General features: G+C 38.2%; 1 protein-coding gene across 1 annotated transcript in view; it reads left to right on the top strand.

Annotated features, from left to right (window-relative positions):
• Positions 1-651: 651 nt before the first annotated feature.
• Positions 652-25,844, top strand: part of UBR5 (ubiquitin protein ligase E3 component n-recognin 5) — an 877,374-nt gene continuing 852,181 nt past the window's right edge. The window contains exon 1 of the mRNA XM_053715922.1: positions 652-987. Within this exon, the coding sequence (XP_053571897.1) occupies positions 926-987 (62 nt within the window). The 5' untranslated portion in view covers positions 652-925. The remainder of the gene's footprint in view (positions 988-25,844) is intronic.

Raw genomic sequence — 25,844 nt, 5'->3', positions numbered from 1 at the left:
ACATTTGTAGGGAAAAGCGAAACACGCTGTGACATCTCTAGACCGGGATGCTGTAAAAGAGCGATGGGATAATAGGGATGTCCAGTCCTGTCAAAGTGTTGTGCGCAGCATATTGAGGAAGGAGAGCACCAGAGCACACAGCGCTCTCACTGCATTGTGCTTCAATGGCATTTTACAAATTGATAATTTCTAGGCACTCTGGTGCCATAGTTTTATCAAATTCTGCCTTATAAAATAGGTAGCATCATTAAAAAAAACGCACCCACATCACATATAGTGATTTCAACGTATGCACACCGCCCCAAGAAATGTCAACTCAAACACAAAGTGTAAGCATCGATAATTGGTGCCCACAACGCATAGCGCAGCAGCAGCCAATTGGTTAATATTATTTGTTGACATTAGCAATAAGACGATGGTAGTTAGTCGTAGACATCACATCCGGTATCACAATGACACTTCCTCTATTACTCTAGCCGCTTAGCTTATGGAAAAGGGACATAAATGTAACAATAGGCATGCGCTGACTAAGTACTTGCTCTTTTGACCAATCACAACGCGTCTTTCATTTGTGCTCTAGATGGAGATGCCCTGCAATAGCAACCAATGAACACTGAGTTTGCATCGTGTCTTAGGCCCCGAAGAGAGTAAGCGGACAAACTGCTGGGAAGCTGCAAGATGGCGGCTGCTTGCTGAAGGTGCCGCCGATTCTTCGCTGTTATTGGTTATACGTATATTGTTAATTACTGAATTCAAGAGCGAAAGGAGCTTCCTTATTTCCTTTATATTTTTATATTTTATTTTAAAGACAGTAGCAGTGTAGCATTTGGCCATCAGGCATTATTTTTTATTTCAGCCAATAACATACAGGACGTAATTAGCCGCCGCCTCCTGATCGGGGATTGATGCCCCTACACTGAGTGCCATGACGTCCATACACTTCGTGGTGCACCCGCTTCCTGGCACAGAGGATCAACTGAATGACCGGTAATTATGATGAGAACGTAGTGGAAATATGGGCTACCTATATTGCCCTAAGGCCTAAAAATGGCCACACGGTAGTTTTAATGTGTAATAAACGGGCTTCAACAAATAGATGAAACCTATACGGGTTTCAAGGAAGCACGAAATAAGGAGGGAATAAAGAGTGAATGGGGTAAATTACAGAGGATTTGGTTCTGTAAACCTGGTTCATTCGGCCCTGCTAAAGAGTATGGGTTAGGGAAGCTTAAAGGGACAGTTTACCCAAAAATGTTCTCCAGTTTAATTAGTTCCCAATGATCAATTTTCCCTGCTGGACTGCATTACATTGTTTACAGGTAGCTCCTTTACCTTTATTTGAAATAGCTGATTTACCCTGTGGTATCCCACCTATACCAAAAGTTTCTATACTTAATCGTAGGCTATGTAAACAGTCAGCAGAAGAAAATGCCCATAGTGGGGTGTAGAAGAGAGAAATAATAAAATGTTAATTATCCATTGTTCTAAGTATTGGTCTTTGGTTTACACATAAAATAAGGAAGCATATATGTGTGTGTACACAACATGATAAAATTAGATCTGTTTTTTTTTTCTACTGCAAGTTCAACCCATTTTAATATGTTGTGTTTTCAAAGCACAAAACCAGCTATTTGATATACACACAAATAAACTTGAAATGCAATTTATCATACATTTTATACTCTGCAGCTGGTATAGCAAGTCATTGGAAATACATTAAAGGAAAAAATTACGGGACACTGAACCCAAATTTTTTTCTTTCGTGATTCAGATAGAGCATGGCATTTTAAGCAACTTTCTAATTTACTCCTATTATCAAATTGTCTTGATTCTCTTGGTATCTTTATTTGAAATGCAAGAATGTAAGTTTAGATGCTGGCCTATTTTTGGTGAACAACCTGGGTTGTTCTTGCTGATTGGCTACATTCATCCACCAATACAAAAGTGCTTTCCAGAGTTCTGAACCAAAAAAAGCTTAGATGCCTTCTTTTTCAAATAAAGATAGCAAGCGAACAACGAAAAATTGATAATAGGAGTAAATTAGAAAGTTGATTAAAATTGCATGCTCTATTTGAATCACAAAAGAAAAAATTGGGTTCAGTGTCCCTTTAAAAGAAGCTAATTGACCGCCACATGATTATAGTCAGATATTCCCTACCTCACCAACATATTTGGAGACAGTGTAGGATGGAGGGTAAATGTGAGTTTTGTGTGGTAGTGATAAACAATCATTTTTCCAACCCTAATAAAGCAATATGCTTTTACTGAGAGAAAACATGATATGAAACATATTAACAAAATTATTTAGTATGTTGGCTGGTTAAGTATTGTGAAAGCTTTGCCAAATTTCATATCTGTTGCCATATTCCATATCATTGTGTCTGTGACTCTTATACTTAGTGATACATATTTATACATGAGTAACTGGGCAATAATAAACCACATCAAAATTCCACAAAACTGTATACAAATAAGGGTATGCAATGTTACTTATTCAAAGTATAAAGAATAGGTTACATAAATCAGAGTAAACAAAAATAATTCATACAAAAGGTGGCATTTGCTATGAAGAGTTTCTTTGGGTTTGTATCAGTTTTAGGAGTCATCTAGAATTAAGAATCGCTTTGAGCGAGCCTGAGATATAGTGCCTGTGTATATGATCCAAAAGGTTAGGAGTCAAAACTAAATTCTTGTAAACTTCTCTTGGCTTAAATTTGCTGTAGGGAGATTAAAGTGATGGGTAAACTTTACACAGGTACGGAATGTAAGCAATATTTTAGATGGACTATAATTGATCACTTCTAATGAAGATGCACTGTAACTTTTTAATCTAGCCGTGCCATTCTAATATCCCGTGATCCGGCCACCCATTTAAAAACGTTGTTGAACTGTTCTTCAATCAGCGCTTCTAGATACAAATAAGTGTCATGGAGAACAGTTCAAACCGTTGGGTAACAAGAAAAATTGAGTTTTGAAGTGGGTGGCCAGAGAGCGGGGTATTGGAATGGCACGGCTAGATTAAAAAGTAAGTTACAGCGCATCTTCATTAGAAGTAATCAATTAAAGTCAATCTAAAATATTGCTTGCATTCCATACCTGTAAAGTTTACCATCACTTTAATCTCCCTAGTGCATTTTCATTATAAGTATTCAAAGTCAATGTAAAATATTGCTTATATTCCTGACCTGATTTTAAACATGTAAAGTTTACCTTCACTTTAAACTCAAAATCTATCTATACATAGGGCAGGAACCTTTGCAATACTTATTCATTTAGTTTGCCTTTTTATTCTCATATTAAACTCTGAAGGTTGTTTGCTGCAGAGGGATTGTTTTGATTTGTGCAGGAGCTAATTTATACCTTTTCTTAACCTTTTAACGCCGTTGCGGCGTTCTTTTGCGTCCTAACCACGCCGGGTTTTAGCGACGTTAGGACGGAATAGAACGTCCAAGCTGTTTGGCTGTCCTGAAGCCAACGGCGCTTCCTGGATGGGATCGCGGTCTGGAGGGCATGCCTATCTTCATAGGGACGCCCCCCTGACCCGATACCATCATTGAAATCTCGCGATCACGTGCAGGATTTCAATTTGTCTACATCGGAACATTGGAGCAGCAAAAGAAACCTAGGTTATAACTGCTGGTTGTGTGTATGTATGTATGTAAAATTTGCCATTGGCTCACCCATGTGTTTAGTGAGAAACTAGTAGTGCATTGCTGCTCCTTCAACAAATGATACCAAGAGAATGAAACAAATTGGGTAATAGAAGTAAATTAGAAAGTTGTTTAGAATTGTATTCTCTTTCTGAATCATGAAAGAATTTTTTTGGGATTCATGTTCCTTTAATACTCCTTTAAGCCCAGTTATTCAGATGTGATATGACAATGCTCAACAAATTCATGAGTTGGGGCCACAAACCAGCGTTTTAGTTTTAACATATCTACACAGGACTGCATGTATAAAGTGTGCAAACGTTGGCGCATTCTGCTTAATCCTGTATTTATTTGCTGTCATGTACTGTAAACAAATTACTTAAAGGGACACTGTACCCAAATTTTTTCTTTTGTAATTCAGAAAGGGCATGCAATTTTAAGCAACTTTCTAATTTACTCCTATTATTTTTTCTTCATTCTCTTGCTATCATTATTTGAAAAAGAAGGCATCTAAGCTTTTTTTTGGTTTCAGTACTCTGGACAGCACTTTTTTTATTGGTGGATGAATTTATCCACCAATCAGCAAGGACAACCCAGGTTGTTCATCAAAAATGGGCCGGCATCTAAACTTACATTCTTGCATTTCAAATAAAGATACCAAGAGAATGAAGCTTATTTGATAATAGGAGTAAATTAGAAAGTTGCTTAAAATTTCATGCTCAATCTGAATCACGAAAGAACATTTTTGTATACAGTGTCCCTTTAACATCACATGAGACCTATTTTTCGTAATCTAAAATTCACATTGTTACATAAATGTACATAGTAATATAAACAACCTACAAGTGATGGATGTATCGTTTCAAATTTACAAAACACTTTTATTTTGGTTAGGAGTCTGAAAGGCCTAAATGGATAAGCATTAACCTTTCAGAAATAGAAGCCAGATATACTTTTTTAGAGTTCTGTTCTAAACAGTAAATGACCACTACAGAATTATCTGTGCTATACAAATAAGTGATTTATTTCTTTACATCTGATAAAGTTTACTATGTTTTACTCTTGTATAAAAGACATTTAGTTTTGTTTTCTGAATGCTTCAAGGGAAGAGGGTGAATTTAGGTATTGTAGGTATCATTTTAATTCCCATTAATTTGCTTTGTCCTAAGGCTTTTTGGCATTATTTCAGGGCTCTAAAACATTTTTCATTACTGTGTTTCCAGCTTCATTTTGATGAGCCCAAGGGTGTGATGGTCATTTCCTGTCTGATCTGTAACTGACAGAATAAACTTAGGTGCAAGTAGGGAGCATGGTAGAGAAAATATTTTTCGTATGAGTGTTTCTTCTACCATTGTCATTCTGTTCATCCGTAACTTGGGCTTAATGTTATATCAATTTAAGTCTACCCCCCCTCAAATAATTTGTATGAGACTTTTCACTGTGCTGTTAACATTTAAAAAAAAAAAAAATGCTATGATGTATTCTTTTAATTGTTTGATGTCCTTCAAATTCCAGACATAGGTTTACAATTTATGAAATCTTTGATATTGTGGTAATGATCTCGAGACTTCTGTAAATTGCATTTAGGATGCTTCATTAAAAGTTGCTACATATCAAGCCTGTCAGGTTTAAGCATTCTGATCCAGTGACACGTTTTCTGATGCTTTGTCATGTGCTGCATATAGCATGGTCTGCTTATTTAATAAAGGCTCTTCAGCACCTTCTAGTGGTAGGTAAAAATGCATATGGAATAAAGTTACAGAAATGCTGTAATTTAGTGTCAAGTTTTTGTTTTTACTCTACTTAAAGATCTAATGTTTTTAAAGGTGCTCTTGCAGATTTTTAGAACATGATTTGATATTTTGTTAAATTTAACGTTTTTGGGTGGCCATGTGGTGTTTTTTAAAAAAATTGTATTTATGTATGTGTATATATTTGTGTGTGTGTGTGTGTCACTCTCTCACTCACACACACGTGTTTACATAAAGAAGACAGACCCACTAGCCAGGGTGTCGTACCAATCTGACAAGCACTAGTTTTTAAAGGTGCAGTAAGCACCTTGCAATTACAGCACATTTCTGTTGTGTTTTTATAAAAATATCTGACAAGGCTAAATGTTTTTAAAACAAATCAAGTTTTTTTTACTTATTTAATTTAAGTAGTCAAACAATACCCACCACTTACTTTATTTGGTGGTGGTGTCATTCTGAAAAGGGAACTAGTGATAAGCCGTAACACATGGGGATACAAACACAAACTCCCACAGAGAGATTTGGTTAAAATACTATTTTCAACAATGATTTATCTTGTAAAAGTATTTTCTAGAAACATTTTTAAATGTAATTCCCTATAAAATGCAGAAATACTGCAGTATTTTTTAATATTATGCCTGATTTTTTTTTTTTTTTTATTAAATGTTTATTTTATACAAACATACAGGATATCAGTGTATTCAATCATCGATCATATCAATGGGAAAGAAAAAAAAAAGGACAATATACATTTAGAGGTGCATGATAATCATATACATGAAAGCAAAGCTAGCCCACACTGATATCTTGAGAAACAATACATAAAAATGTCAAAACTCGAACAAAACAAACACAAAACAAGACTCATCAAGACAAGCACACAAAAAAAAAACACCTCACGGATGCCTCTCGAACCTGCAATTTCAGACATTCTCCATAATTTCTCCACTGATTTTCCCCTCTCAAAACGGCATTTTGGATCCATACAGAGTTCTTAAAAGGTGAGAAGTCTCCTTTGCAGCTCTATTGGATTTGAAAATATATAATTGCTCCACTTATTGAAAAAACTTTAATCTCACTTTCTGAGCCTTTTGGAGTTTCATATTGTTCCAGTATTAATTTATTATCTAACGCCGAAAACGCTGTTTTTTTTATTGGATTTCCATAAGGAGAATGACATTTCTTGCACACAATATTATAAAGTTAATAAAATCAATATTCTCTCCCCTATCATAATATTTTTTCAAAAAGACAATTTCAACCTTGTCCAACACAACTTCATGCTTTAAAGGGTTACTAAAACAAAAATCTTTCTTTCATGATTCAGATAGAGAATACACATTTAAACAACATTACAATTGACTTCTATTATTTTGCTTCATTTTTTAGATATCCTTAGTTGAAGAAAAAGCAATGCACATGGGTGAGCCATTCACACGAGGCTTCTATGTGCAGCAACCAATCAGCATCTTTTGAGCATATCTAGATATGCTTTTCAGCAAAGAATATCAAGATAATAAAACAAATTAGATAATCGAAGTAAATTAGAAAGATGTTTAAAATTGCATTCTCTTTCTAAATCATGAAAGAAAAAATGTGGGTTTCATGTCCCTTTAATACTTTGGAAATCCAATATGTTACTTTACGCCAGAATTGGTTTACCTTGGGACACTCCCAAATACAGTGAATCAGATTGGCATTGGGGCATCTGCACCGAGCGCATTCGTATACTTGATCCTTATTCCATCTGCCTAAATCCTCTGGAGTAATATATACTCTGTTAAGTAACCTTATATGGGATTCCCCCCAGGATAATTGCGGAGTAGCTGCCCATGCTCTAGCAACACTTTTTTCAATTGTCTTGATTTCTATGGCAGGGATGTCAAAAGACCATTTTTCTTGCAGCCGTTCCATAGCCATGTAACCTTCTTTAATTAATAGCAGATTATACCTTTGTGATATGGAAACTTTACCCTTAAGGAAAATACCTGTACCAACATAGACTCTTTCAAAATTCTTATGATAGTCTTTTAGCTACTGTGCATTCAGAAAATGTCTGATTTGAAAGAATCCGAACATGTCTCTGTTAGGGAGATCAAATTTTTCTTTTAAAGTGCTAAATTAATGTGTAACATTCTTATCCATATCTATACATTGAAAGAAGAACTCAAGTCCCTTAATTTTCTATCTTTTAAAGATTTCCGAATCAATCCCCGCAGGAAATGCCGGATTATTTTGTATAGGCAGAAATTTGGAGCACTGGTAATTAATATTCTGATCCCGGCAAAATTTTTGACACGCTATTATGGGGTTTTTGAAGGTATACATCTTTTTAAGCATTGGAGGCCAAACTTTTTGATTCATATGAACAAGTGCCTTTAGAGAATAAGGTTTGAAAAAAAAAATTTCTATATCCTGAAGAGCTAATGCCCATTTATCCGTTAGCCAGTCTGGGACAATCTTTATCAAACATGCAAGGTTATACTTTTGTATTGAGGGAAAACTTAACCCGGCCTGTTCTTTTGGCTGGCTAAGTCTTTTTAACGAAAGCTTTGGTTTAATGTTGCCCCATTAAAAAGCGGGCAAAAGCAGTATTTAGCTGTTTTATATTTCCTTTTTGTAGGAAAAGTGGGATGTTTTGCATTACGTATAACAATTTAGGTAACGCAATCCTTTTAATTAAATTTATTTTAGCCGCAAGTGTTAGCGGAAAGAGTGCCCATTTTAACATATCCTGTATGATTTTCTTAATCACTCGAGAAAAATTTGCCTTATACCATTCCTTAGGGCAAGTTGACACACAAATTCCTAGATATTTTATATTTTTAACTTCTTTAAATAGTGGTGCCGAATATGAATCTCTAGTGCGATTTAGCCATAAAATTTCAGATTTTTTGGAATTAATTGCATATCCTGAAAAGGATCCAAACATTTCAAGCAAATTCAATAGTACCGGCACATTTTCACCCGTATTGGAGAGAAAGACAAGTAGGTCGTCCGCGTACAGAGAGATTTGCGTCTCTGAATTCTCCACTTTTATCCCCGTAATGGCCTTACGTAAGGCAATTGCTAACGGTTCAATGCAAAGGTTGAATAAGAGCGGGGACAACTGGCAACCTTAGTATCTCTCAAAAGAAAGATCTGTTTATAATATTTGAGAAATTCAGCACTAATAGCGTTAGAATTAGTTAGCCTTCTATCCTTAGTTGCTATCACAGAGATATAATTGGAGCCACGGTTTTGTTTCACTAAATTAGCTAAATTTTTCCCTATCTTACCCCCATATTTATACATCCGTGCATTGGCCCGAGTAAGATCACTTACCGCTTTTTGTTGAAGAAAGATTTCTTTCATTTTTAGTTTGTAGATATTTTTGCCATTTGACTGGGGATGCCTCTTGTATATACGCACTATAAGCATTAGATAACTGATTTGAGAGCTGAACATCCCGAATCTGATTTTTTTTCTCCAGACTTTATGTAAATAGGCTTTTACTTCTCCACGTAAAACCGCCTTAGAGGCCTCCCAATATGTCTCCGGGCTAGACACAGACGTAGCATTATTATATTCAAATTTCTTCCAGGCCTCAATAAGCCAATTCTTGAATTTATTTTGAGTACAGGTATTTTGGGAAAGGGTAGGAAGGATTTCTTTTTGAGGAACTAGGCACTGGTAACGTAAGCGAGATTGGGGCGTGGTCTGAAATGATAATATCTCTTATGTCTGCTACTGCTGCCCCCATTAATCAAAATATAATCTATTCGCGAAAGCGTTTTAAAAGTATTCGATTTAGAGGTATAGCCCTTTATCTCGGGATTTTGCATACGCCACACATCCTTTAAGTTTAAGGCATTTCTAAACTTTCGAAACAGGATGATATCCTGTTTCTCTCTACTTGCCGCCTTCCTTTTATAAGGCCATCTGTCTAAGGGGTATTGAGCAATCAAATTGAAATCGCCAGCTGCTATCAACTTACTTTCTATAAAATGCGATAGTTTGCCCTGTAATTTATCCCAAAAATCACGTATATGATTATTGGGTCCATACACATTGCATAAAACATTGTTTTGGCCTCTTATGACCATCTGTACATTTATAAACCTACCATCGACATCTATCTCAGATTGCGTAATCTTATACTCCAAATTTTTATGCAGGAGAATTGCTACCCCTCGTTTCCTAGTAATGCCTGTTGAGGCAATAACTTCACCGACCCAACCTGTTCTAAGTTTATTTGCTTCATTTTGAACAATGTAATTTTCCTGGAGGAATGCAATATTACATCTGAGTTTTTTTCAGATTTTTCATAATCAATTTTCTTTTAATTGGGGAGGTGATGCCTCTAACGTTCCACGATATTAGATCGATATTCACTTTATCTGTCATACTGGCAGAGCAAAATAACCACTAGCAGTTCTATTACCAATCTAATGCGATGCATATACAAGCTCGAAGAGGCTTCCGGGGGATGGAGGGAAGAAAGAGGGGAAAAAAAAACACACAAACCAACTTAAAACCTTCCCCTAATATATATTCCATTATTATTATTAAACACTATTGCCTACTGCAGCTTTGGGACATTATACACTTCTTATTCATGTTCATCTAAGAACCTATTTGCTTCCTGTTGTGTGTTCAATATGTGCCAGATGTTATCTTTTAGTACCTTGATCCTAGCAGGATACAAGAGAAAAGCTTCATATCCTTTCTTAATAATACGCGTACAGAGAGGAGCCATCACCTTGCGGTGATTAGTAGTTTCCATTGAATAATCCTGAAAAAGTAGTTTACCTCCTAACATTACCTCTCTTTTTTGGCGATATCCATTTAATAAATCAACTTTGTTCTGGAAATTAAGCATTTTGGTGATTATAGGTCTAGTGATCTTACTCCCATCTGGCCTAAATATCTCCTGTCCTATTCTGTGGAACTGTCAGCTGCCATTTCGGACCCGGCAACTCTAAAAGCAGGGGGAGTTTTTCCAGTATAAACTTTTTCAGTTCTGTATACTCTATTGTTTCTGGTACACCAATAATTCTGAGGTTATTCCTCCTGGTTCTATCCTCCAAGTCATCTATCCTATCCTGTAGTTTTTTAAAGTAGTCCTATAAAAACTTGTGTCCTGTTCTGCTGTGTGCATTCTATCTTCGATATCTGAGATACGTAATTCGGCTGCATCAATCCTATTATTAAAGGAGTGAATCTCATTTGTAAGTGAGAGCATATCCTGTCGTATCTGGTCAAATTGTGGAGTCATTGCGTCATAGATGACTTTAACCAAAGCTTGAGAATCTATATCCATCTTAGCAGCACTGATTTCTTCCACAATACTCAACTGCAAAGCAGCGCTTATTTTGCCCTTTTTATCTTTTTTTAGGCGCCATTACTGGCGATTTAGCTTTAACAGAATGGACGAACTTCTCCATATGTGAAAAATAAAAATCTTAAAAAGACTTAGCTGTGCAACTTTCACCAAGTAAACAATCAACGTCTGTACAGTTAATACTTTTACTGTTACCTATAAGTGTCTTTAACGTGAATAATTCCTTTCTCAAAATTTCAGCTTAACCTACTTTTACAACCCCCTAAGCCCAAATATATAGAGGGTCAGATAATTAAATAACTTTATCTCAGTGCGTTCTGTGTGTGAGAGGAAAAAAAAAGTGCAAAAACAATTTTATCTAATTACTAAAAAAAACTTACGGTGTTTACATTTATATGAGTTGACAAAATATAACTTTAAATTCTGTGTACTAGCATGTATCGAAAAATGCCAAGAAAGATTATCACATTATGCATATGGAGAAAAGAAAGAAAAGAACAAGAAAAGAAAGAAAAATAAGCAAAAATTGGACGTTTTCCAGAAAATCTTATGAGGCTATACAACAATTATAGCGCCCTGATAGTGCTGTCTATATACAAGGCTTTGCAGACCACAATCAAGAATACTGAACTCAGCCAGGTCCTTAAGGGGTCCTAGCCCTATCTGACTTTTTTTTACTTCTTAAGATCTATTCGGCCTCCTATAACCTAGCCTACCTGACTAATTCAGTCTTGTTACAGCCCAGTATGAGTTTTGGGGATAGGAAAAGCATTTAGACTTATTCAGTTGGCCCTAAAAATTTATACAACATTTGGGCCTATGCTTGGAGAGAGGGACCACAATTTTTTTAACAATATGTCCTCAGGAAATAAACAAGGAGCCCTTTGTGTTTAGTAGCGAGTATAAGACCACTTCAAAGATACCATACTCAGTTTATACTGTTCTATAGACTAGAGAAATAAGGTTCTTATTTCTGCGGTTCACTCTCTACACAATCATACATAAAGAGACTGCGGCTGGATACACAATATTAAAGACAGGGTTCCCAAAGCAACTTAACCTCTGCCAGATCTTTCAGCAATTGGCATGCACATATAAAATAAAGGTCAGAATACATTATCGATACATAATTGAAGCGTCCTGGAAAGTTGCTAAATCTTCAGAACATGGTAGGACAGTTTATCCATAAAATATATATATATATATATATATATATATATATATATATATATATATATAGTACGTCTGACTGAAAAGCTTTAGAGGCTGTTCTGCCACCATCCAATTTCTATAAGCCCAAAAGTTGGTAAATATCCACAGAGGCCCAGGTTGTCCACATCTACTTTATATTCTCACAGTTCAGCAAAGGGGAATTTATCCCAAACCATAAAGGATGTTATGTTGAATTTTGCAACAAGAGATATAACCATGAGGCCTATAGGTTCTTAAGCAGATCTTTTCCAGGATAAATACAAGCACAAACTTAATGCGTAACTATGCCTTTAAAAAGTCCAGCCTTCTCATTTTTCCCATCCTTAAAGGGCCATAATACTCAAATGTTTAAACGCTTGAAAGTGATGCAGCATAGCTGTAAAAAGCTGATTAGAAAATATCACCTGAACATCTCTATGTAAAAAAAAGAAAGATATTTTACCTCAAAAGTTCCTCAGTAGCCACATCCCATTGTAAAGGATTTCTAAGCAGCATTTTAGTGTGTCTGTCCTGGGACAGCTGAAAGGATGAGCCTCGTGAACTCTCATATTATTTCACCAATCAGGTAAAGGAAGCTTACTATGAAATCTCATGAGAATTGAGTCAAATCTCATGAGATCACAGTAAGAGTTCATGACCTCAGCACTGCTGATGCTGATTGGCTTCTGTCCATTTTTTTTTTTTAACCTGCAGTTGGGAGCAGCTGAGTATAACTTTTTACACAGAGCTTACTCTGCTGAGCTTTTTACAGTTATACTGCATTAGTTTCAAGTGATTTAGCATATGAGTATTATGTCCCTTTAAGCAAACATCATGACAGCTAGGGGATAATTCACTGGATGCTCTAATAGGGACTTTGTACAGAGAAGGCAGGGCTGAGAACACCAAACTTATCCACAGCCCCAATACATATACCGACAGTTTTTTAGCCTTATCCCTCCACTCTTCACCCTTCTCAGATACACCAGACTTGTTATACCCCTGATTTGCAGGAACAATTAAAGCTATACGTCAGTCCCAATTCACTGGGTTGCTTCACTGGACATATAGACTGAGGGACTTACCCTGTTAGTTATGCGTATGCTCCTTTGGCCCGGCAGATATCACATATTTTGCCTCAGTGCCAATTCTAACAATAGTCACCCTCTAAGACTTATGCCAGACTAGATAGACCCAGGATAATGTTTCTGCGTGAAATATGCTATAACACCAAAAAATGCTTCAGATGTAGTCAAGTCTGAGTTTAGGCTATATATCGGTGTCTGCGGCCACTAGACAATTTAGGCCCAAGCTTTAAGGTTACCGGATCAAGCAATGCTGTTTTTGCTTATGCAACGTCCGCTGTCCTTCTCCACAGCTAGACTCGAGCAGGATGTACCTGCCAAGAGGTATGGCGTCGCTGGCTCGGCGGGCGTGTGTGTGCAGGGACTGCTGCGCTCTGCTTCGATTTAGGAACCCATGCTCCTTGCTCCCGTGTTACCGGACTTGAGGGATCTTACACAGTTGAACACTGTGTCGGCTCTCGGCTGCACCACACACTCCTGCTCTGCTGGCGTTCCCCGCCACTACACGCTCTCCTACATCATGTGCGTCACCTGACGCTCACCCGTCACCCCCATATATGCCTGTTTTTGTTATTTATCTCTGAAATTTCTTTTTTCTTTGTCTCCAGAGAGGCAAGACCACATCCTTTAGAGTGTTTGTGTATTATTTTTTTGTATACGTCTCATGCGCAGAACAATTCTCAGTAAATAACGCAGAGCAGGGAATGAAATGTAGCAGCTATGAAGCTAAGCAGGCGTGGGCATGGCACTGTGAGGTTTGGGCTACGTCTTAGAATCTGCTCTGAGCTTTCTTTGTGGCACAGGTGCTTTTTCATTTTCTATTAGGTTCATCACTATACACTCCACCTTTTACTTAAAGGGACACTCAAGTCAAAATAAACTTTTATGATTCAGAAAGAACATGCCGTTTTAAGACACTTTACAATTTACTTTCATCAAATGTCAGTTTTTTTATGTATTCACACTTTCTAGGGCAGTGATTTTCAACCCTTTTTTTTTTTTTTTTTTGCTGTGGCACTTTTTTACATTAAAAAACCTGCGGCACACCACCATCCCAAAATTTTACAAAACCACACATTGTAGCCTAATACAGCTCATATATCTATCTCTATCTATCATCCTCTCTATCCACACACACACTGTGCTGTCATGCCATGACTCCTACAAACTATACATGACATATTGACATTCATTCACAAACAATCATAATGATTGTCTGTGAATGAATGTCAATATGTCATGGTTGTAAATGATGCCTGATGAGTCACATACCTCCCAATATTTCAAAATTTGAAAGAGGGACACCCCCGCACTCCAGTCCTTCGGTCATGTTCCTTGTGCTGAGAAGGAACGTGAGCGACGTGACCTGGCTGGAACTGTTCTGGAGGAGGAGCAAAGCTGCGCCAGCATGCATGGGGGATTGAAGTGTCGCGTTGTGCTGCGTGTAGAGCCGGCACTAGACACGTGTTGTGGGGGTTAGGGTTGCACCGATATCGATACTAGTATCGGTACCGATACCAAGTATTTGCATGAGTACTTGTACTCGTGCAAATGCGCCGATACTTAAACCGATACCTCCACTTCCTACCCATATGCTATCTTGTGGCGACTAAACTAAAAATTGTTTACTACTGTTCTGCCTATACCAATTGCTGTTATTTGTATTATTGTAGGAGAGATCACTGACTGTACCTCGTTCAGACAAACCCCTGAAGTACTGGGCAGTTAATAAACAGATTTCCATCTTTGGCTAAAATGGCCCAAAAATATATTTCTGCCCCATGCAGTAGTGTGGAAAGTGAAAGACTGTTCAACTTAGAGTCGGACCTCCATACAAATGTCAGATTGATGTTATATAACAACCCAATTGCATCACCCCTTTAAATTTAATATTTCTCCAACATTTGTGTGTCCGGTCCACGGCGTCATCCTTACTTGTGGGAATATCTCTTCCCCAACAGGAAATGGCAAAGAGTCCCAGCAAAGCTGGCCATATAGTCCCTCCTAGGCTCCGCCCACCCCAGTCATTCTCTTTGCCGTTGCACAGGCAACATCTCCACGGAGATGGTTAAGAGTATGTGGTGTTTAGTTGTAGTTTTTTATTCTTCTATCAAGAGTTTGTTATTTTAAAATAGTGCTGGTATGTACTATTTACTCTGAAACAGAAAAAGATGAAGAATTCTGTTTGTGAGAGGAAGATGATTTTAGCAGACGGTAACTAAAATCCTTTGCTGTTTCCACATAGGACTGTTGAGATGAAGTAACTTCAGTTGGGGGAAACAGTTAGCAGACTTTTCTGCTTAAGGTATGACTAGCCATATTTCTAACAAGACTGTGTAATGCTGGAAGTCTTTTCCCCTCATGGGGACCGGTAAGCCATTTTCTTAGTCTCAAGCAGAATAAAGGGCTTAATATGGGCTATAAAACTGGTAGACACTTTTATGGGCAAAATCGATTGCTTTATTTGGGCATTTTATACATGTTTATGCTGGTATTTCACACTTATAAACTTGGGGAACGTTTTTTAACGTCAGGCACTATGTTAGACACCTTTTCCAGTCAGGAAGGGCCTTCCCAGTTGTAGGCTGAGCCTCATTTTCGCGCCATTACTGCGCAGTTGTTTTTGAGAGCAAGACATGCAGATGCGTGTGAGGACCTGAAGATAGTTGGAAAAGTTCCTAGAAGGCGTCATTTGGTATCGTATTCCCCTCTGGGCTTGGTAAAGTCGCAGCAAAGGCTGTAGCTGGGACTGTAGAGGGGTTAAAACTGTAACCGGCTCCGGTTTCGTTATTTTAAGGGTTAAAGCTCTGAAAATTGGTGTGCAATACTTTTAATGCTTTAAGACACTGTGGTGCAATTTTGGTAAATTTTGAACAATTCCTTCATATTTTTTCACATATTCAGTAATAAAGTGTGCTCTGTTTAAAATTTAAAGAGACAGTAACGGTTTTGTTTTAAAACGGTTTTTGTGTTTTACTGACAAGTTTAAGCCTGTTTAACATGTCTGTGCCTTCAGATAAGCTATGTTCTATATGTATGAAAGTCAATGTGTCTCCCCTTTCTAAATTGTGATAATTGTGCCAAAGCGTCCAAACAAAGTAAGGACAGTACTGTCACAGATAATGAAGTTGCCCAAGATGAAAATACAAGCGTCGTCTCTTTCAAAGGCAAAGGCTCACTCAGACATCGTTCTGGCCTTTCTCAGATCTCACGGATGGAAGGTGAACATAGAAAAAAGTTCCCTGTCTCCGTCGACAAGAGTTCCCTTCTTGGGAACAATAATAGATTCCTTAGAAATGAGGATTTTCTTGACAGAAGTCAGAAAGTCAAAACTTCTAAACGCTTGTCAAGTTCTTCATTCTATTCCTCGTCCTTCCGTAGCTCAGTGCATGGAAGTAGTAGGATTGATGGTTGCAGCAATGGACATAGTTCCTTTTGCGCGAATTCATCTGTGCATGCTGAAACAGTGGAATGGGGACTATACAGACTTGTCTCCAGTGATTCAAGTAGATCAGAAGACCAGAGACTCACTCCGTTGGTGGCTAACCCAGGATCACCTGTCCCAGGGAATGAGCTTCCGCAGTCCAGAGTGGGTCATCGTCACGACCGACGCCAGTCTAGTGGGCTGGGGCGCGGTCTGGGAATCCCTGAAAGCTCAGGGACTATGGTCTCGGGAAGAGTCTCTTCTCCCGATAAACATTCTGGAACTAAGAGCGATATTCAATGCTCTCAGGGCTTGGCCTCAGCTAGCAAAGGCCAGATTCATAAGATTCCAATCAGACAACATGACGACTGTTGCGTATATCAATCATCAGGGGGGAACAAGGAGTTCCCTGGCGATGAAAGAAGTGACCAAAATAATACAATGGGCGGAGAATCACTCCTGCCACCTATCTGCGATCCACATTCCAGGTGTGGAAAACTGGGAAGCGGATTATTTGAGTCGTCAGACATTCCATCCGGGGGAGTGGGAACTCCACCCGGAGATCTTTGCCCAGTTGACGCAGCTATGGGGCATTCCAGATATGGATCTGATGGCGTCTCGTCAGAACTTCAAGGTTCCTTGCTACGGGTCCAGATCCAGGGATCCCAAGGCGACTCTAGTGGATGCACTAGTAGCGCCTTGGACCTTCAACCTAGCTTATGTGTTTCCACCATTTCCTCTCATTCCCAGGCTGGTAGCCAGGATCAAACAGGAGAGGGCCTCTGTGATCTTGATAGCTCCTGCGTAGCCACGCAGGACTTGGTATGCAGACCTGGTGAATATGTCATCGGTTCCACCATGGAAGCTACCTTTGAGACAGGACCTTCTTGTTCAGTGTCCATTCGAACATCCAAATCTGGTCTCCCTCCAGCTGACGGCTTGGAGATTGAACGCTTGATTCTATCAAAGCGTGGGTTTTCAGATTCCTTGATAGATACTCTGGTTCAAGCCAGAAAACCGGTAACTAGAAAGATTTACCATAAAATATGGAAAAGATATATCTGCTGGTGTGAATCCAAGGGATTCCCATGGAATAGGATAAAAATTCCTAGGATTCTTTCCTTTCTACAAGAAGGTTTGGATAAAGGATTATCTGCGAGTTCTCTAAAGGGACAGATTTCTGCTTTATCTGTCTTACTACACAAACTACTGGCAGTTGTGCCAGATGTTCAAGCATTTGTTCAGGCTTTGGTTAGGATCAAGCCTGTTTACAGACCTTTGACTCCTCCCTGGAGTTTAAATCTAGTTCTTTCAGTAATTCAAGGGGTTCCGTTTGAACCTTTACATTCCATAGATATTAAGTTGTTATCTTGGAAAGTTATGTTTTTGGTTGCTATTTCTTCTGCTAGAAGAGTTTGAGTTATCTGCTCTGCAGTGTTCTCCGCCCTATCTGGTGTTCCATTCAGATAAGGTTGTTTTGCATACTAAGCCTGGTTTTCTACCAAAGGTTGTTTCCAACAAAAATATTAATCAGGAGATAGTTGTACCTTCTTTGTGTCCGAATCCAGTTTCAAAGAAGGAACGTTTGCTACACAATTTAGATGTAGTCCGTGCTCTAAAATTCTACTTAGAAGCTACAAAAGAGTTCAGACAAACTTCTTCTCTGTTTGTCGTCTATTCTGGTAAAGGGAGAGGTCAAAAAGCGACTTCTACCTCTCTTTCCTTTTGGCTTAAAAGCATCATCCGATTGGCTTATGAGACTGCCGGACGGCAGCCTCCTGAAAGAATCATAGCTCACTCCACTAGGGCTGTCGCTTCCACATGGGCCTTCAAGAACGAGGCTTCTGTTGATCAGATATGTAAGGCAGCGACTTGGTCTTCACTGCACACTTTTGCCAAATTTTTCAAATTTGATACTTTTGCTTCTTCGGAGGCTATTTTTGGGAGAGAGGTTTTGCAAGCCGTGGTGCCTTCCGTTTAGGTAACCTGATTTGCTCCCTCCCTTCATCCGTGTCCTAAAGCTTTGGTATTGGTTCCCACAAGTAAGGATGACGCCGTGGACCGGACACACCAATGTTGGAGAAAACAGAATTTATGCTTACCTGATAAATTACTTTCTCCAACGGTGTGTCCGGTCCACGGCCCGCCCTGGTTTTTTAATCGGGTCTGATGAATTATTTTCTCCAACTACAGTCGCCACGACACCCTATGGTTTCTCCTATTTTTTCCTCCTGTCGGTCGAATGACGGGTGGGCGGAGCCTAGGAGGGACTATATGGCCAGCTTTGCTGGGACTCTTTGCCATTTCCTGTTGGGGAAGAGATATTCCCACAAGTAAGGATGACGCCGTGGACCGGACACACCGTTGGAGAAAGTAATTTGTCAGGTAAGCATAAATTCTGTTTTTATTGTAATAGTTTTTATTTATAAACATGTTCAGTGAACTTTGTAACAAATAAAACTGTTTTATTATTTCATAATGTCTTTTGAATTACAGTCCTTTATAATTATAAAGAAGGAATCTTAAATAATCTGTATTGTGCTTGGTCACATGACATTAAAAAAAGTATCGGTAATTGGTATCGGCGAGTATTTGAAAACAAGTATCGGTACTTGTACTCGGTCATAAAAAAATGGTATCGGTGCAACCCTAGTGGGGGTTCCTTCCAAGTGTGAACACAGGTCAGGAAGACGAGCTGCCGCTGCGCAGTTACCCTCAGTCATCATCTTACTCAAAATAAAAAAACAGCCCAGAATAAAAAAACAAGCAAAATTTAAAAAATGTCACACTGTTGTCAGTCTGCCGCGGCACACCCGAGGATCTCGCACGGCACACTAGTGTGCCACGGCACACTGGTTGAAAAACAATGTAATAGGGAACAATATTATATTGTATGATTGGCTGATGATTTTTTTTTTTTTTTTTTTACTGCTTTTGTGAAGTTCAGAGTAGGTGTTATTGCATTTGTCTTTTTATTATACACTTGTTAATTATGCAATTCTACTGCATTGAGTGGTCCTTTTTTAGTTTTTATCACACGCTGCTCTTAGGGAGAGAGAGAACTGCTCGTAAGTTACCATGTGCCTGATTAATTTCAAGGTAAAGAGTAATGGGCCTGCTACATGAAGGGGACATTAAACCATGGTTTGACAAATCCAGGTGCCAAGGAGCACTTTTTTTTTTATTCTTTTTTTATTAAGAATCCAACAAAATGTATAAGTGCAAAAACAATGATAATACAAAACTTCAGCAATACAATTAATAAACGTTTCCATTGCAAAAACATAGTGTATACATCTTGGGTTCTTTAATTTTACATATGTTATAAAAGTGATAATTTATGCCTGCTCCAACATCGTTAAAATAATCCATAAATATATAATAAACCTTTTAATGTGCTTCAGAAAGTCTGAAAGTGATATTTAAGACCATTAAATAGATAATTAACTTATTAGTCAAGGGGGGAGTGGATAAAGTAGCTATCAAGTATTGTTCCCAAGTGTGTTGTAGCTCAATAAAATGATCCCTATTTCCTGATTTATAGGAACTGTACTCTTCCAATTCTATCAAGTTTGTTACTTTACACCGCCAGAGTACGACAGAGGGGACTTCAGGGGATTTCCAGTTTTTAGCGATCAGAGTTTTTGCACTATTTATCATGATTTTCAGAAGTGGTCTGAAATGTTGTTGAGGCAATTTGGCAGGCTTATTGAGTATCCAAATCAAAGGGTCTAACAGGAGGAGAACTTGAAATATGTCTTCTATTTCATTGATTATGTTACTCTCAAATGAGTTAATTTGTGCGCACCGCTGCCTACATGACCACAACGCCAGCATCTGGTTTTGGGTAACAATCTATGGAGTCTTTTAGGAGTCGGATACCAACAGTGCATAATTTTATAGTTAATCTCTTGAATAGAGGAAGAGGAGGATTTAGTGTTAAGAAAATATTCATTGCAGTTTGAGGGGTAGTGGTCACTCAGAGTTCTTTCTCCCTAGACTCAATAGTGTGTGGCAGGTAACCTGGAGGTGGATGAGTAATAATTTTGTAAATATGAGAGAGGATATGTTTAATAGGAGGATTTGAATTAAATAATTTTTCAAGGTTGGTCAATGAACGGACCAGGTTCAGTGAGTGTTTATGAAGTGATATGATGGATTCTTCTATAGGAGAACCAGTTATTAGCCCAAGAACAACTTTTGTCTGTTAGCTGTTCTTGTGTACATGTCGATTCATTTAGTGTTAAGTGGTGTATCGCTAACCCGGTTAGTGCAGGGTCACCATTTAAGTTTGTTCTTAGCTCTGATATCGAAAATTCAGTATTGTGGAATAATGAAGTTAGTGGACCTGGACATGAGGTGAGGTAAGGTAAGGGTTTATTTTATTTGTTTTTTCCCAGGCCTGTAGGGTTTCTTTAGTGATAGGGTTGGTTATCTGCCTAATTAAAGGTGAGAGATCTGGATGCCAACAAATCGAGGGAAGGTTAAAGGGACACTGAACCCAAAAATGTTGTTTTGTAATTCAGAAAGAGCATGCAATTTTAAGCAACTTTCTAATTTACTCCTATTAATTTTTTTATTTTTTATTTTTTTTTCAAAATATTTTTATTGAAGCAAAACAATCAGTGTAACAATCTGGAAATGAAGGGCAATATCTCAGACAATAACACAAGTCAGTAATGTTGTACAGCAAACAAGACAATGATCAAGTTGGGAAATCACCCTTCCTCAATGCCTTTTTTTGGAGTAATTAAAGTTTCTGGTGTCCACAATGAAAAATAGATCCGCTCATGGGATCAGATAGCTGATATATATCTGTAGACATAGTACTTGACTTAAGAGTAATGAAGTTAATAATAGGACTGGTTTTAGTGAACATGAGAGAGGCAAACTTTGGGTGAAAGACATATTCACAGGTAATAAACGAGTAATAAGCACATCAAAACAACTCTGCAAGTTGAAGACAGTAGTTTACCAAACTGAACCTCAGTTGCCACAGTAAGCGTGATTAAATGTTAACACTGTACCATTAGGAAAACATGAACATCATTAAAACTTTTACTTTTGATAGCCTGTAGAAACCAGAGTATAGGAAACAAAGAAAACTTACTTATAGTAGGGCCCAGTGAGCCTTTTCTTATGGAAACAGGGGAGAACTTAGCCATGGCTCTTTTGGTTAGGCAGAGACTGCTCAACTCTGCCAAAAGGGGATGGGGAGGAGAAAGTATTCGTCCCTACCACATCAGAGTAGTGTGTGTGTGTGTGTGTGTGGGGGGTAGACCAGTGATAATATACCCTATTATTACTACTGGGTGCCATGACCAACCGTTAGATAAGCTCTAGTGTTAATGGGAAAATAGCCAAGGTTCACATGATGAATGGGATTCAATATGCGCTACATGTTCGATATAGAAAAGTGCTTAGCTCAAACATAACTTTATACATGGAAAACTGTCAGTGCTGACTGAGCATCTGGCAAAGTGCTCTATAATGTGGCTAATGACTTCTGGGTTAATTAATAAGGCCTTAAGATTAGGACGGTAGCATCATATGGCGTGTATACTTTAATAGACGCAAGAAGCTACCTACTATGTAGGACAGGGTGATTAATAGCTGCTCCCATACTTAAATTCTTGTCCTACTACTATTAGACCCCAGCGATTATATTCATATTATTAAAAAAGAGCGACTCAGACTGATACACCCATTCATGGAGAGAGCTGGCCACACTCTCTATAGTCTGACAGGGGAGCTGAGTGCAGGGAACCTGCTATGTTTTCATGTAGTAAGGATCACAGTTACCAATGTTAAGTCTCTGTGTTGCACTTATATGACAGGGGACTATTCAACCCCAGAAAAGTGACTCGCACACCAATATGCATCCTCTACTGGCGTTTGTACGCTTATGTATTACTAAGGGCTAGCTAGAAAGAGTATAACATTCACACAACCGTTCACAGCACCATATCACTCGAGTCAGTAAAATACATTCAAGCTTCAATCGATATTTGTGAGGAGCATCAAATGAGTGAAAACCAAGTAATTATCCTCCCACAGCAAGTAACTTGATAAAGGCAGAAATAATTAGCAATATGAAATAGAATAGTACAAAACATATATGAAAACTAGTTTGTTCAGATAACTTATCAGTTACAACTATCGCTAAGAAGTCTCCAGCAGTTTTGCATATAATATGACCACAGAAGGGTAGAAGTATAAGTCAGCACATCTTGAGCTTATTGTCATGAGTGTAAGTTCCTCAGCTATGGCTATGAGTAGGTCATTTAAAGGGACCATAAGAATATCTTGACTGTGGGGGTATCTGCTAATGCAGATCCATCCCTATGATTAAGTCACCGGGTTTATCCAATGCCAGACCGGGGGCCACATGAGAAGTGATGGTCTCTTTCTGCAACCTGGTGCATAAACAGAACACGCCAGCTTCCCTCACCAATCTGATGAGATAGATGCACAGTGATCCACCCTAGTGCCAAGCCTTGCTGTGTAGCCACGCAGTCCCTCTGCAACTTCGCAGGGCTCAGCGGTGACAAGAAACGCTCCTGGGAATGTGTAGGCAGCACATCACGCTGTGGCCCTTGTCTTTCCATGTAGTCCGCTCTGTGATTCTCTGCTGCATCTGTGTGCTCAGCTGTCAGAGGTAAATAGATCTCACACGTGAGAACTTCTATCTGGGGACTCGTGCTCAATGGTAGAAATAGCGAAGAGCACACGTATGGCGCTGTAGAGATTTTAGCCCCCTGTGGCTCCTGCAGCTTGTTAGAATTTCCCTCGGTCACATTGTTACATGCGCATGTTGATCGGATCGTACAGAGCAAAGCGTCAAACCTCACATATCCTTTGCCCATGATCCTCCAGCAATTCTTTTAGCGCATTAAAGGTTAGTTGGGTATGCATAGTAGTGGGTGCTGTAATACACCGTAGGAGATATGGTAGAACAGAGGCTTAAGATTCACCAAAATGGCGCCTCAGTGTGCGGCACTCAGCTCCGGTGTAACTGCTCAGTTCAGCGTAGATCTCTCAATTTCCTTAGTGTTTGCGGCATGCCCAGGTTACCTCCATACAGCAGTGCCCTTCAATGTAGTTATCTATTGGGGATTGTACTATTATTAGGGCTTTCTCGGGTGCTGTTTGCACGGAGCTCACAAATCATGCGACCATCTCTGTTGCTGGCCAGCTCCGCCCCCCCTATTAATTTTTCTTTGTTCTCTTGCTATCTTTATTTGAAAATGAAGGCATCTATGCTTTTTTTTTAGTTCAGTACTCTGGACAGCAATTTTTTATTGGTGGATGAATTTATCCACCAATCAGCAAGGACAACCCAGGTTGTTCACCAAAAATGGGCCGGTATCTAAACTTACATTCTTGCATTTTAAATAAAGATACCAAGAGAATAAAGAAAATGTGATAATAGGAGTCAATTAGAAAGTTGCTTAAAATGTTATGCTCAATCTGAATCATGAAAGAAATTTTTTGGGTACAGTGTCCCTTTAAGATCTAAGTTCATATTTTCTTCTATGGTAACCCATCTTTTATGGGGTTTATGAATTCTCCAGTCTCAAATTCTTTGATGAAAAATGGATTGTCTATATAATTCCAAATCCGGAACTCCTAGCCCCCCCGGTTTGTGTAACGTGACCTAATATGTTCTAGGAGGCCGTCTATTCCAGAAAAAGGAGCTGAACAGTTGTTGAATCTGAAAAATGAATTTAGGAGGTAAAGGGATAGGAAGTGTTTGCAGTATATATTGGAGTCTTGGGAAGGCATTCATCTTAACGTTATTGATCCTACCATGCCAGGAAAGGCCCTTGTTGCTCCAAGAGGAAAAATCTCTCATAAGAGCTGTTTTAATGGCAATATGAATCGCACTATTTTTTTTTGTTTTGTTTCCCAGGGTATATAAAAGTTATATTTACACTATACTGTAGTCTGTTTGCAATAACATTGTCTAAAAAATAAAATAAAAAAAAATGTACATACCTTTAATTAAAAAATGCTAAATCATCGGAGCCTTCAGTGTGTCATAATCTTTTTGATGGTTGTATGTGTATTTGTGTGGGAAAAATGGCGCTCAACACAGGGTTGCCACAAACATTCGAATTTGTAAAAAAGAGCAATATCTGCAAAGCGCAATAAATATTCTCACTGTTCTGCTGCATTTAGAGTAATTAAATATATTTTAAACACTTACATCTTTAGTAACATTTGATCACTAAGACGAAATTTAACTGTATAATTTGTTCTAGGAAGTGTGAGATGTTTGGGAGTATAATTCTTGTGGGGAAAATATCTAGGCCTTTTATGGATTTGCACTTAATCTTTTGAGTGGCATGCTGAATGCGCCAGGCACAGTTATTCATTATGGCTGCATGGCAGTGTAGTCCATAGTTTTAAATTGTTGTTCCAATTTGTCAAGTGCTTTTATCTCTGGAACAGTATATTAAAATTGCATCAACTATGGCAGTTAATTTCAAACCATCCATACAAATATATGAATATGTAATTTTTTTATTTTTTTTTAATCGTTTTTCATAATTTTAAGAAACCGCAAATAAATGTTGGCGATAATATATTCAAAGCATAGATTAGCTTGAAAATAGTTGATATAGATATATTCATATATATATATATTTTTTTAACTATTAGTTGTTAAAAATTGGAAATATATTATTGTAAAGAATTGGTTTTGGCAAAGCAATTGGCGCCACCATGTTGATCCTCACTTTTTCCCTGGTCTATCTCCTCTGCTGATAATTAGGGACAGATATAAAATTAACTTTGGTAAAGGCGCCTCTAGTGCCATTTGGCTCTTTTCTGAGCCGCATTTCTTATTATAAAAAGTGCAACCCACTAAAATCTGTGCAAATCCAGATCTGTGTGTTGCACATTCACAAGAAGAAATGGCGCTCTGAAAAGAGACAAGCAGCCGGCGCCACCTTCCACATTCAGATGCTACCAAAGCATTCGAATGCACACCCCTATGTTACAGACAATACGAGTGTTACTTTAACAATCTTATATTTCACACAGCCTTGTTTGCCCACATCTTTTTGTCTGTTTTGTATCGGTCCCTAATTGCCCCTAGCAGAAAAGGGGTACTAGACAAAACAACATTTTTTATGATTAGAATAGAGCATGCAATTTTAAGCAACTTTCTGATTTACTCATCAATTTTTATTCGTTCTCTTGGTATCTTTATTTAAAAAGAAATAAATGAAAGCTTAGGAGCTGGACCATTTTTGGTTTAGAACCCTGGATAGCAAGAGTTACCCAGGTGGCTGAAACTAAAATGGGCCTGCTCCTAAGCTTTTATTCTTGCTTTCCAACTAAAGATGCCAAGAGAACGAATAAAAATTGATAATAGGAGTAAATTAGAAAGTTGCTTAAAATGGCATACTCCGA

Source organism: Bombina bombina, chromosome 5 (assembly GCF_027579735.1).
Source record: "Bombina bombina isolate aBomBom1 chromosome 5, aBomBom1.pri, whole genome shotgun sequence".
Lineage (NCBI taxonomy): Eukaryota > Metazoa > Chordata > Amphibia > Anura > Bombinatoridae > Bombina > Bombina bombina.
The sequence above is the reverse complement of the archived record's forward strand: the minus strand, read 5'-3'. Positions and strand labels throughout refer to the sequence as shown.